The sequence below is a fragment of the Psittacula echo genome (assembly GCF_963264785.1).
Source record: "Psittacula echo genome assembly, chromosome: Z".
NCBI lineage: Eukaryota > Metazoa > Chordata > Aves > Psittaciformes > Psittacidae > Psittacula > Psittacula echo.
This window is the reverse complement of record NC_137742.1, coordinates 29,060,868-29,080,104: the sequence shown is the minus strand read 5'-3', so window position 1 is coordinate 29,080,104 and position 19,237 is coordinate 29,060,868. Positions and strand designations below refer to the sequence as shown.

The window sequence follows — 19,237 nt, the reverse complement described above, 5'->3', positions numbered from 1 at the left end:
CAGGTCAGAAGATTCTTCATCACAGAAGTGATGTCTTAGAAACTGTAGTCCTGATCAATCCCTCAGATGAAGCAGTTAGTACTGAGGTAAGTCAGAAAAATTAATTGCATGTCTCGTAAAAAATCCTTGAAGTGGACAGGATCAGAGCAGTGAAAGAGATGTACTCTTGAATATCAGTTTCTGCCTTGCAGCTTGGTGACTGGCAAACCCCAATATGTCTTTCAGAGTCTTAGCAGAGTAAAAGTAGGTCCTAACTGTGGATAAAAGAACATGTTAGGAGCAAAAGCTGCAAAAAACGTCAGCCACCCTTTGATTTTCTCCCTGTTTTCCCAGACTCCTGGCAAAACTTCAGAGGCATAGGACAGAAACACACCTCTGATCTCAATATTCATTTTTTCATAGTGCACCAAATTCCCTTCTTAAGTGAAAGCAGTTGTAGTGAAACTGCATCTACTTTTCTTCTGTTCCTTTACTGTTTGGTAGCTCGGGATGCCTATTTTACACATGAAGAAAGTTCCTGAAAGTACCCTGAGACAAATTTAGGTCTTTAAGAAGAATTATCAGCTATATGGTGATGATTCTAGGTTGATCTATCTGTCCTTAAAAAAGCATGCGACATGATCAACAGACTCTGGAGAGTACTCAGAAGAGGTATTCCTTATGAATTCCTTATGAACTCATTAGAGTTCATTAGAGTAGAGTCAAAGAAAGGAGCACATAGCTCAAAAAAAAAAAATTGACAGATTTAGCTAGTGAGACTGAAGGTTGAAAGAACAGGGATAATTGCATTGCCAGCCTATGCTGGAGAGCACTGACATAGTACCATTTCTGTTGGGAAATGAAGCAGCTGTGCTTGTAGTACATAGTGAAAAATCTATTTTGTTACCAGCCTTAAGTGATGGTTGAAAAATAAAGGAAAAGAAGAAGGACTCTGAAATGAAATTTCTGCAGTTGTTTAAGTTTGAATAAGTAATTCACCTTAGTTAATGGCAGCTTATTCATGAAAAAAACCCCTATGCTTGAGAATCTCTTACAAGCCTTTAGAGGTACTTGGTGAGGAGCAGCTGGATAGCATCTCTTAATAGACTCAGACATTCAGAGTAAAAAGGTCTGATGTGATTGTGTGGAGGAGGGAAGAGCCAAAGGAACAGACAAAAGTAGGGAAATCAATTTTCTCTTGCTGTTGTTGCTGTTGCTTGTCATACCTTTGATGGATGACCATATAGAAGAACACAGTATGAAGCCCATTAATGACTTCTTTACTCCTTGGGCTCTGGAAGATGTTTGGCTAGGTTACTGTTAATCTCCTCTTGCTAGACTGTGGGAGGCAATCTTTTCTTCACCTTCATCTTGCCAAACTGGTTACAGCCAGAAGTTACAAGCTGAGATTTACCTTGGCTGGCTAAGAAAGATGCTAACTGAACACAAGCCAGAAAAAGACAGTAAGAAAGAGGCAGAAGAATTAAATCAGAGGTTCGAATGTCCCTGCTCATGGCAGGGTGGTTGGAACTAGATGATCTTAAGGTCCTTTCCAACCCTACTCTATTCTATGATTCTATGATTCTAATAGTCATGCTTTGCTCTTTATGGCAAATATAAAACTTAGTTTCATATATCAAGATATTTCCAGGTTGTACCTGGGGACACAGTGATATACCATGGAGCTCAGACTTCACTACAAGAGGACTTGAATCTTTCCATTCAGGAAAATCAAAGATGATATTAAAAGACGTTCCTGCTAATCTGTCTGGCAATAGCCATACTGGTAGTTAGGGCATGGCTCTGCCCACAGCTCCTGTCATATTTAAATCAAATGCCAAAATACTTCCCAGAAGAGAGGCACAAAGAGAGAGATTCTGTAGTTTCCCAAAGAAAACAAGTTTCTGAAACCCTTCCTAAACCTTCCTAAACCCCTAACCCTTTCTGAAACTTCCTTCCTAAGAAGTCACCATTCTGTTGCTCTAACCCTCCTGCAACTGTACCATTAGTCTGGGAAACTGCTGATCTGCTGACACTCCTGTCTACTCACCCTCCATCTTTACATCCATTTTAACTAAGCCTACACCTTACTGTCTGCTTCCTTCAAACAATTTGGGACTTCAAGCAACTTCTGTTCAGGTGGAGCTGAGCAGAGTCATCACCTTGCAGTATTTCTTCTGAAATGAGCAGTCTTGAAATCAAGAGACAAACTTCCGGTAGTCCTTCAGGAAGTCTTGGTTATACCCAGACACAGAATTTATGTGTCTCTTGAAGGTCTTCCATGTGTGTCATACATTATGCTCTGTAATCTATTATGCTCTGTAATCTATTAGCATTTATTTACTCTTTCTCTTGCCATAGTTTGCTAGCTCTGCAGAATGTATTTAATCATCAATTAACAAAATAGGTTGAAGGGGAATTACGTGACAGTCACATATCAGTGATTCGCAAGTCAGGAAATAATTCTGCTGTTGAAAAACCTGGTGAGTTTACACATAATTTGGCAGACTGTCCAGCACAGCTGCCAGCAACAAGAGAAAACATAGAAGAGGAAGCCAGTTCTTTTATGGTTTTAATACAGCTAAAGCAGACAAGATTTGAGTAACACACATCAGCCATCTGCACTTATCTGTATATTTGTCTGAAGTAAAATAGATATACTCCATCCAGCAAGAATATTGCTGAATTCAGAATTATTTAATGCAGTCAGCGACAGACCACCATTAGCTCTGTGTTTAATTCAAGGAAATTTCTGCTGCTCAGTATCACTTATTTAATAATATAACAATGAAAATATAGTAGAGTTGGGATCTTCTTTCAGGTAGGTACTGTTCAGTGTCTCTTTTCTACTTGTACTGAAAACATGGGTTGTTCAGAAAAGATTCAGGTCAAGCTTTTCTGGCTCTGCCTCCCTGGTATGAGCAGAAATTATTTAGCAGAAGTGATTGCTTAACTATCAGTATAAATATTTGACAGAATACGAGAACTGAGGTGATTATGTCATCTCCATGGAGAGGAAGCTTGGGTGCAATATCATGTGGAGTTGTTCCAGATGGACTCTGCTCATCTGGTTTAGTACGAGGATAGCCTTGCTCTGGAATCACAATTCTGGTTTAACTTAATTCCTCCTGAAACAGAGGAATTCGTGCACTTGAAATTCATACCTTACTATAGGCTGAATTGATTTTTCAGTGTTGGACAAGACTTCTGAAGAATTTGCAAAAATTTACGCAACAATATGTAATCTTACACAGGTTTTGTTTAGTTTTGTTCTAAAACTTAGGTTTTGTTCAGCCAAATGAAGTATACTGGATATATGGATTTCTGTTAGCATGCAAGTAAATCTCCCTCTAGGGGGGAAACAGGAATTATTAGAGCTGTATTGAGAATCAAGTAAAGTAATGAGCTTTAAAATAGTTATTTTGAAATGCGGAAGACGTTTATTTCACAGTAGCAAGCTCATTTGTGCTATCAAACATCCACTTAATTTACTACTGTATATTGAAAAAGGTCTTGGGTTGGCACACTTTAAAAACTTACAGTGTTCATAGTTAGTCCATCATGAGATGTAAATGGTGCATGTGACTGTGTCTGGGTGCTTGAAGTTCAAATTTATGATAGCAGAATTGTCCCTTACCTTTCTAGATGATCCAGTTTACAACAGGAGGACAGTCTACATATGACACGCTTATGTGTGATTTGTGGCTGTTAATTTTCAGTGGCGTTTTCACAGCTGAATGGCAAGTAAAGCTGTACTCTGGGAAAAGAAGAGCAGCCTTCCAAAAACTGAGTCTGACATATATGGTTGACCCTCATTAACACATGGGATACAGTTTACCAAGGCTGTTCTGACACAGTGCTATTAAGATTCACCAAGTTATTCAAGGAATATGCTTTTTTTATGGAAAAAGTTTTGGGTTTTTTATTCAGATTTTATTCTGTTCTGCTCTTTGCTCTTCTTTTCCATGTCATTACTTTGGTTTATTCATCAGACCTCCTCTCAAATTGTTTCTTGTTCCTCCATTTTTCCGTTTTGCACCTTTCTTTTACTTGTCTTTCATAAACAGCACTATAATTTGTTTCAACAGTCCTGGGAGGTTCTGGTGCAAAATATGTTCTAAGTTAGGAGAGAAGAACTGTCCATTCTCAGTAGAATATAGAAACACATGGTAACTCCCATTATTGATGTATTTCTCTCTTTCACTTTAGGTGCGCTTAATGATCACAGATGCTGCAAGACACAAGCTCCTTGTACTGACCGGACAATGCTTTGAAAACACAGGAGAACTCATCCTTCAGTCAGGGTCCTTTTCCTTCCAGAACTTCATTGAGATCTTCACAGATCAAGAGGTGTGTCTTCCACACATTGTCATGTGATGGCAGAGGTTTCTAGAAGACTAAAAATGGACCTCTGTGTTGGTAGAGTTATCATGGGCAGCCTGATGCTGATGCTCTTTACTCTTCAGTATACGCTTTCTTTCAAAACATTTGATTAATTTACTTTAGATTTGATGTAAATTGCTTATCAAAATAATTAAATTTTAATTTGGGAAATTACACTATAAATTCCAAAAACATAAAATCAAGGAACCTTTGGACAAGGGAAGGAGATAGTGTTGTGTTTAAAATACACATTTTATTTATCTAAGGTGCACATACACAGCAGTCAGATTGACACCAGGTTCTTTCTTGGTGGCGGCTAAGTAATAGGTGACATTAAAAAAGACAGAGGCAGTCTGTAGGAATAGCTGTTGGGTTTTTTATAGTAGTGTTAAATCTTTGGCCAGTAAGTCTTGTGATTTTTACGTACCATAAAGATATGTATAAAGTATGCCAGTACTTAATGCTGTTTCATGACTTGTTGTTTTCCTGTCTTGCTTAATGTACTGTGTCTGAAAGCTCCCACAGGGGAGGAACCCATAGTAAACAAGCTGTCACACTTAATTTGGCTGCTGCATAAATATATATTTAAATAAACTATATGGATGCATCCCTAGGAATTTAGTTTCCAAAATTCATTAGAAGCGTGTCAGTGGAATGAAATTTGGAAGTTCAGTGCTGAAAAAGTCAAGTTTGCATAGCTCCAACATGACCTTACTGTATTTGTTTGGTCCTGTTCTCAAAGCCTCTTTGTTCAGCATATGGTTGTAGGTTAAGGAAAGAGCTGGGTTCCTGCTCTCTGAAATACGCATGATGCCTAAAATTCACTAGCAGTATGCAGAGTTAGTTACTTTCTTAAGAAATTCCAAACCCAAGCTCCTTGCATCTCTGATTAGATAGCAACACATCATTACTTTATGACTATATGCAAAAACCAGGGGCAAATCTTACCATTGTCATTAGGAAATGAAATTGTTGGCTGAAAAGCAGAGGGGTGCTGATAAGCGATGGATTTCAGCCGCCAAGGGTTTGCTGCAGTGGTGGGTACACAGGACATACTCCCATGGGCTATGAGTAAGGCTCACTTGGCCATCTCCGTGGCTGGCAGCAGGCTCAACAGCCAGCTGGTGTGGCTCTTTGAAAGTGTTGGCTTCCAGCTTATTGCTTCTGAAGCCTTGGGCTCTCACTGCTTCTACAAGGTTTCACAAAGGCAAAGAAAGTTTGCCTTTACCATACTGCAGTCTGTGAATGTGACATTTTTTTAAAAAGGGTACCATTACCAGGAAAACTTCAGGTGGTCTACGAACAGGGAAAAAGGTTAGAAAAAAGGGCCAGAAAAAAATTGATTAGTGGTTTCCTTTGTGTTATCAAATAGCGTAAGCAGTTGAACTGTAGATATCCTTGGTGTCACCGTTTGAAATGCAAATCCATTGAGGTCATATCTAAGGTATTCCAGAACTTGCTATTCCTAACTGATACGATCTATGTCTGGAATAATTTTTCTCCAACTTTTCATTGTCCTATGTTATCAGTGGCTTAACACTGCATTATGAGTGCCAACTTTTACAAGCAAAGAGAATTAGAATTTAGGAGTATGAAGCATAAATCCAAATATGATATAATATGAACTGGAGAGGATCAAGCCCAAACCTTGGCCCAGTATATTCATTAGGCTAGTGTATTACAATATCTTTTTTATTTAGCCAGAAAATTTGCCCAGAAAATGAGAAACAGTCTGTACTCAAGTTGTCTACATATGTGTGCAACAGACTCAGATTTGTTTATCCAAAGGAAGTGATCATTTACTACTTTTGTCTCTCCCTGATAATCACAGACATAGCATAAGGAGTATTTTTGAGATTCTAGATCTATTTTAGACCTGTGGTCTGTGCTGCCCCTTTCTCTTATTTCTGCAATAAACAATAGAAATGGTTCTCCTATTTTCCTTATCTTTCATCCTTTTCAGCATTCTTTTCTTTTTTTGTATTTTGTTTTGCTTGGTTTTTCTCCATTGCTGCTTTTCAGAAAAAGCCACATCTGACATGTTGGTGAGATTTATTTATACTCCTGTCAAATGGTTTGGATACTAAGTAGGGCTGACAAAGGAAGATAGAAAATCTGCTTTACTTAGGTATTGGCTGGATTATTTTTCTTTGGATAACAGCCACTGCATCTTTTTTTGAGTTTTACTTATTTTTAAATGCTTAAAATAAATTATGTAGCACAAAGAAAGGGGGACATACAGACACGAAAGCCTGAAGAGGTCTAATGCAATCAAACATAATTAATTTTTTATATATTCATTTCTTCTGCTGACTCAGCTTGTGGTCCAGGAATTTCAGATTATTCAGCCGTAACATAGTCTCTATCATCTTTATGAAATCTGTTCTTACAGCTTGCTTTTCTGCAGAGAAGGTTGTGGTTTTCATGATGAAGTGCTGGCATATTTTGCATTGACATATAGCCTTATTATGTCTGAATTACTTCTTTAAAGAAGAAGTTTACATAATTTTGGTGGTCTCTTTGTTAAGAGCAAATAAAACAGAAATGGGCAACATTTACCCTAATTGTCAGTAAAAAAAAAAAAAAAAAAATTGAAAGAAAGTTGAAACTGGGAGAAAGCGTAAAGTATGTCACACTTTTTCATGTTTGTTTATCTGCTAATCTGGGACCATCAAATACTGGGTTTTAGTTCAGACTGGAACAGAAACAGCTCTTCATACTGTGGTGTAGAACTTCTTATTTTCTATGCCTTTATTTCAGCAGCTTATTTTGGTACCAGTATGTTATCAAATACTGTCAAAATTAATGGAGTTATTCTAGGCTTCAACTTTTGTGGTCCATGAGCTTAAAATCAAAATGATGACAAGAGTGTTTTTTCTCCTAACAACTTTTTTCTGGCTCTTTCTTTGGCTCTGTGCCTCATGGTCTCTGAAACACAAAACTTCTAATTGTTTTCGTTTCTGAAGCATAACTCATTTCTCGGTGTTCCAGAAAGCTCTCCTGCAGTCAGTTGTGCTATTGTGGGAGTGCTGCTGGCTTTTCAGGAGCCAGCCTGCAGAAAAAGATTGCAGTAACAATGGTGCAGTGGAATATATCCCATGAGAGCAGGGTTGAGGAAGGCAGCTGCTCCTGGGAGGACACTGGCTTCCTCCCCTTACTCTCTGCCTGATATGAGGATGTGCTTTGTCCCTTATGTATTTGTTGGCTTTTCTAGGGGGACTGGGGCAGCAGGAAGACTCATGAGCCAGTTGTAGAGACAGTGGCAGCTTCAGCAGCATTAGCATTATAGTCCTCATAGTCTCTTAATGTCAAAGCTTGTACCATCCTTCTGTAAAGGGTAGATGAGGGAAGGGGGAACCTTGGGTTACTGTTGTCTTTTGGGCTATAGGAATCAGGAATAAGGTTCTTCTTGGTGTTTATAAAAACACAATAGTAAAATAACTGTGATAACAGCTTCCTTTAGCTTCCAGAATGGGTACTCACCACTGCAGATGCAATGAAAAAGTTTTTATCTATCTGATCAGGAAATATTAAGTTCTGACTTTAATTATCATAAAAAAGATTAATTTACAGGCATCTTCTTGTGTTTTTGTTTTATAACCCTAGATTGGTGAATTACTGAGCACCACACACCCAGCCAACAAAGCCAGCCTAACTCTTTTCTGCCCTGAGGAAGGGGACTGGAAAAATTCCAATCTTGACAGACACAACCTTCAAGACTTCATTAACATTAAACTCAACTCATCTTCCATATTACCCGAAATGGAAGGACTCTCTGAATTCACAGAGTATCTGTCAGAATCAGTAGAAGTGCCATCACCTTTTGACATTTTGGAACCTCCAACCTCAGGAGGCTTCTTGAAACTCTCCAAACCCTGCTGTTACATTTTCCCAGGAGGAAGAGGGGACTCTGCATTGTTTGCAGTGAATGGATTCAACATGCTCATCAATGGAGGTTCTGAAAGAAAATCATGCTTTTGGAAACTTATCCGGCACTTGGACAGGGTAGATTCCATTCTGCTCACTCACATTGGAGATGACAACCTGCCAGGAATCAATAGCATGCTTCAGCGAAAGATAGCCGAACTAGAAGAGGAACAGTCACAAGGGTCTACTACCAACAGTGACTGGATGAAAAATCTGATCTCACCTGATTTAGGAGTTGTATTCCTTAATGTACCTGAGAACCTGAAGAACCTAGATCCTAACTTCAGAGCAAAAAGGAGTGTAGAAGAAGCTTGTTTTACTCTCCAGTACTTAAATAAATTGTCTATGAAACCAGAACCTCTTCACAGAAATATGGGAAATACCATTGACCCCATCATTTTATTTCAGAAAATGGGAGTCGGCAAACTTGAGATGTACGTCCTTAATCCCGTCAAAAACAGCAAAGAGATGCAATATTTTATGCAGCAGTGGAGTGGCAGTAACAAAGATAAAGCTGAATTCCTGCTACCAAATGGCCAAGAACTAGACATTCCATTATCCTACTTCACCTCTGTCTCATCCTTGATTGTGTGGCATCCAGCTAATCCTGCAGAAAAAATAATCCGAGTTCTGTTTCCTGGAAACAGCACCCAATATAATATTCTAGAAGGACTAGAAAAACTCAAACACTTGGACTTCCTTAAACAACCAACAGTTACACAAAAAGACCTAACTGGAAACATTGCTACTGGGGCTGTGAAACAAGGAAAGTTGAAACAACGAACAGACAGCAAGGAGAGTCTCAAGCCTGCTGCAAAGACACCACCAAGCAAGCCTGTCAGAAAAGAATCTAAAGAAGAAGCACCAGAGCCTGCAAAACCTAGTCCAGCACCAGAAAAGCCTCAGAAGTTGGAAAGCAAAGAAAAAGTTTCAGTTAAAAAGGAGAAACCAGCAAAAGTGGAGACCAAACCTATAGTGGCAGAAAAAGATGTAACAAGTAAAGAAGAACAATTAATAAAATCTGAAAGCCCTGAAAAACAAACTACAGATGTAAAACCAAAAGTGTTGAAGGAGAAGCCAATTAAAAAGGAAGTCAAAGCAAAACCTGAAGAAAAGAAAGAAGAAAAAGAAAAACCAAAGAAAGAGGTTTCTAAAAAAGAGGAGAAAACACCCATCAAAAAAGAGGAAAAACACAAAAAGGAAGAGATCAAGAAAGAAGTTAAAAAAGAGGTGAAAAAAGAAGAGAAGAAGGAAACTAAGAAGGAAGTAAAGAAAGAAGCCCCACCAAAGGAAGCTAAAAAAGAAGCTAAAAAAGAAGAGAAGAAGGAAATTAAGAAGGAAGAAAAAGAAACCAAAAAGGACATCAAAAAGGTTCCTAAAGAAACAAAGAAGACAGCCACTACTTCAACTGAAGCCAAAAAGCCAGCAGCAAAGCCTAAACCGCAAAAGAAGGAGGAACCTGCTAAAAAAGAAGCAGCACCTGCTGGAAAGCCAAAGGAAAAAGGAAAAGTTAAGACTGTGAAGAAGGAGATCAAAGTCAGCGGAGCACAGGCTGCCCTTGCAGCAGTTGGAGTCGCTGCCACAACTGTAGCAGCTGTAGCAACTGCAGAAATAGCAGCCAGTGGAAAGGAACTTGAAGCAGAGAGATCCCTTATGTCCTCACCAGAGGATTTAACAAAGGATTTTGAGGAATTAAAAGCTGAAGAAGTAGAAACAAAACAAGGAACAAAACCTCAGGTTGTACTTATAAAGGATGAACTGAAACTCACTGGCACAGTACAAAAAGAGGGCTTCGAAGTACAAAAAGAAAAATTAGATCATGAAGGACCTGCTGAGTCCTCTGACGAAGGCATAACCACCACAGAGGCTGAGGGTGAGCTTGAACAGACACCCGAAGAGCTGGAACCTGTGGAAAAGCACAGAGTTGATGACAATGAAAAGTTTGAAGATGAGGGAACTGGCTTGGAAGAATCATCTGAAGCAGGAGATTATGAGGAAAAGGCAGAGACAGAAGAAGCTGAAGAACGAGGTGAAAATGAAGAAGAAAAGACATCACTGGACACCACAAGACCATATAGGGAGGAGCCAAGAAAAACTGAAGAAATAATGGCTGAGGCAGATGCTAACATTAAAGATGAAAAGTATATTGAAAAGGCATATTATGAGGCATCAGATGAACATGCTGAGGAAGACAGAGAAGAAGCAATAGAAAAGGCAGAAACTGAAGAGATTGAAGAAGATGAGGAAGACAAAGCAGAAGACATCAGAGATGAAGAAGAAACTGAAAAAATAGAAGCTGAAGAAGATTATGTGATGGCTGTGGTAGACAAAGCTGCAGAAGCTGGTGAAGTTGAAGATAAATATGGCCTGCTCATAATTACACCGACAAAACGCTCAGAGCCTCAGTCTCCGGCAGTTGAACCAGCCTCTTCCATCCATGATGAGACATTACCTGGTGGTTCAGAAAGTGAAGCTACTGTTTCTGATGAAGAAAATAGAGAAGATCAACCTGAGGAATTCACTGCTACTTCAGGTTACACACAGTCTACCATTGAAATATCCAGTGAGCCAACTCCAATGGATGAAATGTCAACACCCCGAGATGTCATGAGTGATGAAACTAACAATGAGGAAAGTGAATCACCCTCTCAGGAGTATGTGAATATTACCAAGTATGAGACAACACTGTACTCTCAAGAGTTTGGCAGACCTAAACTTTCTCCACTTCCAGATGCTAATAATGGTTTATCTGAAGGATCCAAAACAGAGGCCACAGAAGGTAAAGACTATAATGCCTCAGCTTCCACCATCTCTCCACCTTCTTCATTAGAGGAGGACAAATTCTGCAAATCTGTATTCCAAGATGTATACCGGCAAAAAGAAAGTGAAATCCAAGGCACTACCAAACTAGAAATCAAAGAACCCTATCAAGAAGATCTTGGCGGAAAACGTAGTCCAGCAAAGAGTCCAGTTGACAGTTTGTCCCCTCCATCACCCGTTGCCAAAACACCATTGAGTGAACGTAGTGTGAACTTTTCACTCACTCCTAATGAGATCAAGGTCTCATCTGAGCCTGTTCCCACCACTACATTGCCTGATGTACATCAAGAAGTTGCTGAAGAGCACTGTGCAAGCCCTGAAGAGAAAACATTAGAAGTAGCATCTCCCTCACAGTCTGCTGCTGGTAGTGCTGGCCACACACCTTATTATCAGTCTCCCACTGATGAGAAGTCCAGTCAGCTTCCATCTGAAACCAGTGAAAAGTCAACAGAAGCTCCTGTCTGCTTTGAATTCAGTGAAGTCAAAGATGAGTCTGCAAGACCCAGAATAAGCCCTATGGATGAGCCTGTACCAGATTCAGAATCTCCCATTGAGAAAGTTCTCTCCCCTCTGCGGAGTCCACCACTGATAGGTTCAGAGACCAGTTATGATACATTTTTGAGTGCTGATTTAAAGTCTCCCACCAGAGATTATGGAAGTCTTTCTGAAGGGAAACCTGAAAAAGAAAAATCACCAGTCCAGATGAGCCCAGGTTCTGAAGCCAGCTCTGTGGGCCTTTTCCAAGAAAAACAAGATGAAAAAAGCATGGAGTTTATGGTAATTAAAGAAGGATTCAGCCTAGAAAGGAAAATGGAGGATACAGAACCCAGCAGCTCCCAGTCTTCACTGGTCCTGGATGAGCGCAAGTTGGCGGGTGATCTCTCACCTACTCAAATAGATATCAGTCAGTTTGGTTCTTTAAAAGAAGATACCAAAATGTCAATTTCTGAAGGCACTGTTTCTGACAAGTCTGCGACTCCTGTTGATGAAGTTGTAGCAGAAGACACCTATTCCCATATAGAAGGAGTAGCTTCTGTCTCTACAGCATCTGTTGCTACTAGTTCATTTCCAGAACCAACTACAGATGATGTATCTCCTTCTTTGCATGCTGAGGTTGGATCTCCCCACTCTACCGAAGTTGATGATTCCCTTTCAGTGTCAGTTGTACAAACACCAACAACTTTTCAGGAAACAGAAATGTCTCCATCTAAGGAAGAGTGCCCAAGGCCCATGTCGATTTCTCCACCAGATTTCTCACCTAAAACCGCAAAATCAAGAACACCGGTGCATGATCACAGATCTCCTGAGCAGTCAACTATGTCAGTAGAATTTGGTCAGGAGTCTCCTGAGCAGTCTTTAGCAATGGACTTTAGTAGGCAATCTCCAGAATACCCTACTGTAGGCACTAGTGTACACCATATATCTGAAAATGGACCAACAGAGGTAGATTATAGCCCTTCAGATATACAGGAGCCTACCTTTGCACGGAAGATTTCTCCTGTGGAGCAGTCATCTTACTCTCAGGAGAAAGATATTTCAGAAATCATTTCAGTTTCTCAAATTGAAGCTTCATCCTCAACTTCATCAGCTCACACACCTTCCCAGGTAGCTTCACCACTGCCAGAGGAAACTTTTTCAGGTGCTGTTCCACCCAGAGATATGTCACTACATTCTTCTTTTACCTCAGAAAAGGTGCAGAGCCTAGGAGAAAAGCTGTCACCAAAGTCTGACCTATCTCCGTTAACTCCAAGGGAATCTTCTCCTCTGTACTCTCCTACTTTTCCAGATTCACCTCCTGCAATTGCAGAAGCGGCATCAGCCAGTCACACACCTTTGCTGTCACTGCAGGTGTCTCCTGCCAAAGCATTTGGTTACCAGGAACCCCTAACAAAGCACAGTCCAGAGCCTTTACTCAGCCCAGAAAAACAAGATTCAGACAAAAGCAGGTCACCAGAAGAACTTAGTTATTCTTATGAGGCCACAGAGAAAACTAGTAGGTCACCAGGGGATATTAGCTACACCTATGAGGCAGTTGGAAAACCTACTAGATCAATTCAGGCCACAGATTATTCTTATGAGACAACTGAGAAAACCACTAAGTCACCTGAGGCCACAGATTATTCCTACGAGATAATTGCAAAAAATATCAGGTCATCCAAAGCCACAGATTATTCTTACGAGACAACTGGGAAAACCACCAGGTCACCTGGGGACACAGATTATTCCTATGAGATGACTGGAAAAACCACCAGGTCACCTGGGGACACAGATTATTCCTATGAGATGACTGGAAAAACCACCAGGTCACCTGGGGACACAGATTATTCCTATGAGACAATTGGGAAAACCACCAAATCACATGAAGCCACAGATTATTCCTATGAGAGAACTGGGAAAGCTGCCAGATCACCTGATAGTATGGATTACTGCTATGAGACAACAGAGAAAACAGTAACTAAATCACCAGAAGCCATTAGCTACCACTATGAGACAACCGGGAGAACCACCAGGTCACCAGAGGTGATGGCTTACTCCTATGAGACAACTGTGCAAGCATCCAGTTCACCTGAAGCCACAGATTATTCATTTGAGACAACTGGGAGAGCCACCAGGTCACCTGAAGCTACTAGCTATTCCTATGAAGAAAGCACACATTTCACTCCAGGAAAATCTCTAGCAGAATCCCGTCAAGATGTTGACCTATGCCTTGTGTCCTCTTGTGAATACAAACATCCCAAGACAGAACTTTCACCCTCATTCATCAACCCAAACCCCCTTGAGTGGTTTGCAAGTGAAGAACAGTCTCAAGATCAAGACAAGCCATTAACTCAGTCTGGGGGAGCTCAGCCACCTTCTGGGGGGAAGCAGCAAGGGCGGCAGTGTGATGAAACCCCTCCCACGTCTGTGAGTGAGTCTGCACCATCACAAACAGATTCAGATGTTCCCCCCGAGACTGAGGAATGTCCTTCCATTACTGCAGATGCTAACATTGACTCGGAAGATGAGTCAGAAACCATCCCAACGGACAAGACGATTACATACAAACACATTGACCCACCACCTGTCCCAATGCAGGATCGCAGCCCTTCCCCTAGGCACCCTGATGTTTCCATGGTTGATCCAGAGGCTTTGCCTGTTGATCAGAATTTAGGTAAACCTTTGAAGAAGGATCTTAAAGAAAAGACAAAGACAAAAAAGCAGGGTACTAAGACCAAGTCATCTTCTCCTGTTAAGAAAAGTGATGGTAAATCAAAACAAGTGGCTTCACCAAAGCCAGCTATAAAAGATTCGTTAGACAAAATTTCCAAAACAGCTTCTCCAAAAAAGAAGGAGTCTGTGGAGAAGGCAACCAAAAATATCTCTAACCCAGAAGTAAAGTCTAGAGTGGAAGAGAAAGATAAAGACACCAAGAATGCAGCAAATACATCAGTATCCAAGTCAGCAAAGACTGCAACCACAGGTAAAGACAGATAGCAGTTTCCTAGTGTTAAGATTTTCTTTGCTGTTGCAGTGAAGTTAGTTTGCCTTTATATCAGTTGATAATGTGGTTTGTAGCAAATTCCCAAAGAAAGTCAAGGTGTAAAGGCCACACTTAAATGCATGAAATTCACTAATTTAACTGTTGTAGTTTAAGAAACTCCATGTGTTAGCTTGCTCAAACAGTACATAAAATATAAAAAACTTAGTACTAGCTGTCTAAACTGATAACCAACTGATAGAATTAGAAGTAGTACTTTTGCAGGTGAAGAGAAGTCAATATCAAAATGAGCCGCCGATTTATTCATTTTAAGAAACAAGCAGGCACACTTCTTTTAACATAAATTAATGCAATTTAATATTGTGGAGTGCCAAAGGTACTATTGGCCATTGGATGCTCTTATTACTTTGCTGGATTAATTTTAAAAGTAGTGTTTAAAAAGTTGTAAGAGTAGTAACAGCACTTCCAGTGAACTAAGCATGTACATCACATAATCTGTTTTAAGTCTTATGCTGTCAGTGATGACTAAACATACAGAATGTTAATGTCATTTTGAATGACTGTTGTGTATTGTAAAATAGCAGCAAAATATGAATTAGATTACTGAAGGAGGCATTGTGCTAATCGTTTTTTTCCGGCAGGTCTTGTTAGAGAGTGTTTGGAGGATACTTTGATTTTGCTGTTGTCAATGCTAGTGTTCTGTTGAAAGCTTTTTTACAAGGAGCAGGTCTAGGATTCAGTACAAACAAACCAGCATTCAACTGTCTTCAACTTCCCCATTTGAGCAAGTGGTCCACTGTTCCTTTCTTACACCATCATTTGCATGTATCTGCTAGTAGATGTGTTTCAAAGCAGCAATATAGTTCCTCGTGCTGTACATTTTTCCAGCACTTTAACTTTACATAAGATTCTTCTTCCTTCAAGTATAGTTCCAGGTATATGCTAGACGAGAAGACAAAGTTCTATTAGATAATGATATTTAAGTGTAAAATGTAGCATCTAATATATTATCCAGTGTTGGTATCCACAAATCAGAAAGACACATCACAGATTTTTAAAGATAAAAGATGATAAAAGATTTCTTAGCATAACTAATAGTAAAAACTCTCTAATTTTGGAAATTTTATCATTATTTGGCATATTGCCCTACAATGAACAGCAGAACATGCTAGACAACTGTAATGGACTTTACTGGCTTTACAGTGTGTGACCCTAAATATAGTGTATTTCTCAGACAACTGTTTACCAAGCTTCATCCTTTGTAGCAACATGAGAAGCCAATAGAACATAGATGGTGGTCATCTGGATAAAATTATTGATTAAATCCTGATTTTCAGTTCACATCGTGATCCATTTCATAGCAAAAGCTGCTTGTTTTGGGGAGTAGTATTTTTAATGTGTTTAAACTTTGAACTTGACCTTCTTTTTGACCAAAGCTCTTCTTAGAAAGAGTACTATGTACAGCAGCAGAAACATGTTTCCCTCTACTTTTTGTGATAAGCAGCTAATTTGTGTATGTAAATACGGATTCAGCAGGCAAACACTTATTTTCAGTTCCCTGAAGTACAAGTTTGTTGGTCCTGCCAAATGTCTTTTTGATCCTCCTTCTGCTCATGTGTAGTAACTTCCTGATGCACCTGTAAGGCAGTCTGAGCATATCAACAGCTACTACATCTTGCTATGTGCTGATACCCCAAATCTTGGGACTGCTTCAAATCTGCATGGCTCCCTCTACGACCCTAGGTTTTATAATTGTGCATACCTGAAACTTTGAAAAAGTTATACCTCTTAGCCTGGAAAGTAATACCACCATTTATTGAATGGTAATTCAGTAATCACAACCCTTCGTAGTAATTGTTGGATAATAGTAGTGTATTACTGGGAACTGTTCAATCAATTTATTGTTACATAGTAGTGAGGTTTTATTGTATTATATAGTTGCAGGTTTTTCCTCCCATTACATTTCAGTGGTAATTCGGGTACAACAAAGTTAAAACATGTCATTAGATGTGAGAGGGTAATGCTGTAATTGAACACATTTCATCTCAGCAGTTATAACAGTAATTAATAAAGGCATGTTCTTAACCAGCCTGAGACATATTCTTTTGCTGTTTGCTTTCTAAAGGACCTGGGAATACCAAGGTGGCAAAATCCACAGCAGTGCCTCCAGGACCTCCAGTGTATTTGGATCTGGTGTACATTCCCAACCACAGCAACAGCAAGAACGTCGATATTGAGTTTTTCAAGAGGGTGCGGTCATCCTACTATGTGGTGAGCGGGAATGACTCTGCAGCCGAGGAGCCAAGCAGGGCTGTTCTGGACTCCCTGCTGGAGGGCAAGGCACAGTGGGAGAGTAACATACAGGTAGGCTTTTCACTTGTATCTGTACCTGGAAATTTAACCTTTTCTGCGAAGCAACTACAAGAAGCCAGAGCACCTCTGGAGTAGATAGTGGCTGCCAAGGAATGGGGTCCCCAGCCTGGGCTACCTCGTTTCACTGATGATGTGGGGGGACACCCAAGTGAAGCACAGAGCTGCACTGCACTGCACTCAGCTGCTCCCCCATTAGTGGCCCTTCTGACTGGCTCCTGGTGAATAAAACAGCTGGGAGGTGTTTTATAGCCCATTTGGCTGTTTCATCATGTTACTATTCTGTATATGATCCAAGGCTGGAAATTTTGGAGTCTGTAAGTAGGAAACAAAAGTGAATGTTTTGTGGTTCATATGGCAGTCACATACACTTGGAAACTTCATGTGCCTTTCCATCAAGAAATAAAGAAAATATTTGGCCGTAATCTGAAGAGGTATCAGATTACAGACTACAGACTGCTATTTCTCCGGAAAGCTGCATCTCAGCATTTTAGAAAAGCAACTGCTTCTTTGCAGTCATTTTACCTTACCAACATGTTCATTTCTTTCTTTTTATCCATGCATTTATCCAAGTATTTACTGCATAAAGGCCCACACTTTTTAAAAGGGAAATTTACTTGTTGCCTGGGTCTTCTTACAAAGATATTTTTCTTATCAGCTGTTTCTGTTGTCCATTCCTCAGGACTTCTCCTATTTTCTGTTGCAGGTGACCTTAATCCCAACCCATGACTCAGAAGTGATGCGGGAATGGTACCAGGAGACCCATGAGAAACAGCAGGACCTCAACATCATGGTTTTGGCAAGCAGCAGCACTGTCGTTATGCAAGATGAATCTTTTCCCGCGTGCAAGATTGAACTGTAAGAACAAGAACATACACCACAAGATTAAACTTTGTTTCCAGAAATCCTTCAGTTTGAAAACACTTTTTCTAAAAATTCAACCCAACAATTTCGACTGCTGAACTATATACCTGCCAAATGCTATACTGTGTCACAGTGATGCAAGTCACTAATATTTTTCAGTCTTTGCTGATTGCTAAGGGAAATAACAGTATTCCCACAGTAGGGTTCAAATTACTGCAAAAATACAGATCCAGTTTCATCTCTGCTGAACGTTTGGAAACCATGCACTAGCAACCCCAACTGACTTCTGCCAGGTAGAGGCATTTGCCCTCTAAAGAAACACAAAGAGAGAGAAAGAGAGAGAGGGGTAGGAGGAGAAAATAATAAGTAATTACATCTACATTAGTCTCATGGCAATAGATGTATCGCTTGCTGCAGTCTGCTTATGCTCTCACATGAAAAGAAAGTTTTAAATTTGTATCAATCTATCTATCTTAGCTATTGCAAGGGGATCCTTTTTTACAGAATTACTTTAGCTTGAAATTAAAAAGAAACAGAATATGGCTAGGAAGGGACGTACAACCTAAATAATCATCAGCAGTTTTCCACTTTAATTTGAACTCTGCATACTGACATACCATAACAATCATAAACCAAATATGCACGTAATGTGCACCCTACCCAGAAGCCTAAAACCCTTCTTTCAACATGCAGAATTGATGGTCTGAGGCATGTTCCCAGTGATAGTTCACTCACTCCAGCCAGAACTGACCAGTCCACATGCTTGAACACCCATGCCCACTGTCGATTAACTGAAGCAAAATACCAAAGCGGCACATACAGTAGACAATTTGCCTTAGAAAGTGACTTGAATGTACAAAGAAACTTGATGCACTTATTTTTTAATGCTGAGACAGCAAATTTATAAAACATCTGTGTAGGATCATAGTTACACCAGTAAAGAAGTGTGAGCATGCATGTGTGGTACTAGAAACCTATCTGACTGGTCAAATGGCTTGGTGCTATGAATTACATACGTTAGTCATGTGAATGCTTCCTTGGTGCACCTGGACAGCTCAACAAGACTAGCAGTTTTCAGAAAGCTTCTTTTGTACTGTCAAAGCAAGATTGAAGTGGTGTCCAGTATCAGAGTTACAAAACTTAGTGAAACATTCAGAATGATGAAAGAGGTTACCTGTGAACCTGTACAGTATTCAACCTTCCTTTGTCTTATTTTATTAGTTTGATTTAAAAGTGAATACGGGAACAAATGTACAGAAACCTTTTTTTTAGTGCTGCAAAACTTTTAATAGATGAATTTTTAACAAGCGTTTTCATTTACAGGAAAATGCAAACAAAAAATTTTCAGGTGAAGGCAGTTTTTTAGTAGTTTTGTAAGGAATGAAGTTATTTAAGGTTCTAGCGAGAATGGATATT

At 39.8% G+C, this 19,237-nt stretch overlaps 1 protein-coding gene across 1 annotated transcript in view; it reads left to right on the top strand.

The window, feature by feature from the left end:
• MAP1B (microtubule associated protein 1B) overlaps window positions 1-17,819 on the top strand; it is a gene marked incomplete at both ends in the record, with an annotated part of 62,397 nt that extends 44,578 nt beyond the window's left edge. Inside the window, 5 exons of the mRNA XM_080638219.1 lie at window positions 4-86; window positions 4,189-4,329; window positions 7,969-14,569; window positions 16,713-16,951; window positions 17,664-17,819. Of these exons, the coding sequence (XP_080494345.1) occupies window positions 4-86; window positions 4,189-4,329; window positions 7,969-14,569; window positions 16,713-16,951; window positions 17,664-17,819 (7,220 nt within the window). The remainder of the gene's footprint in view (window positions 1-3; window positions 87-4,188; window positions 4,330-7,968; window positions 14,570-16,712; window positions 16,952-17,663) is intronic.
• Between the last annotated feature and the right edge of the window lie 1,418 nt (window positions 17,820-19,237).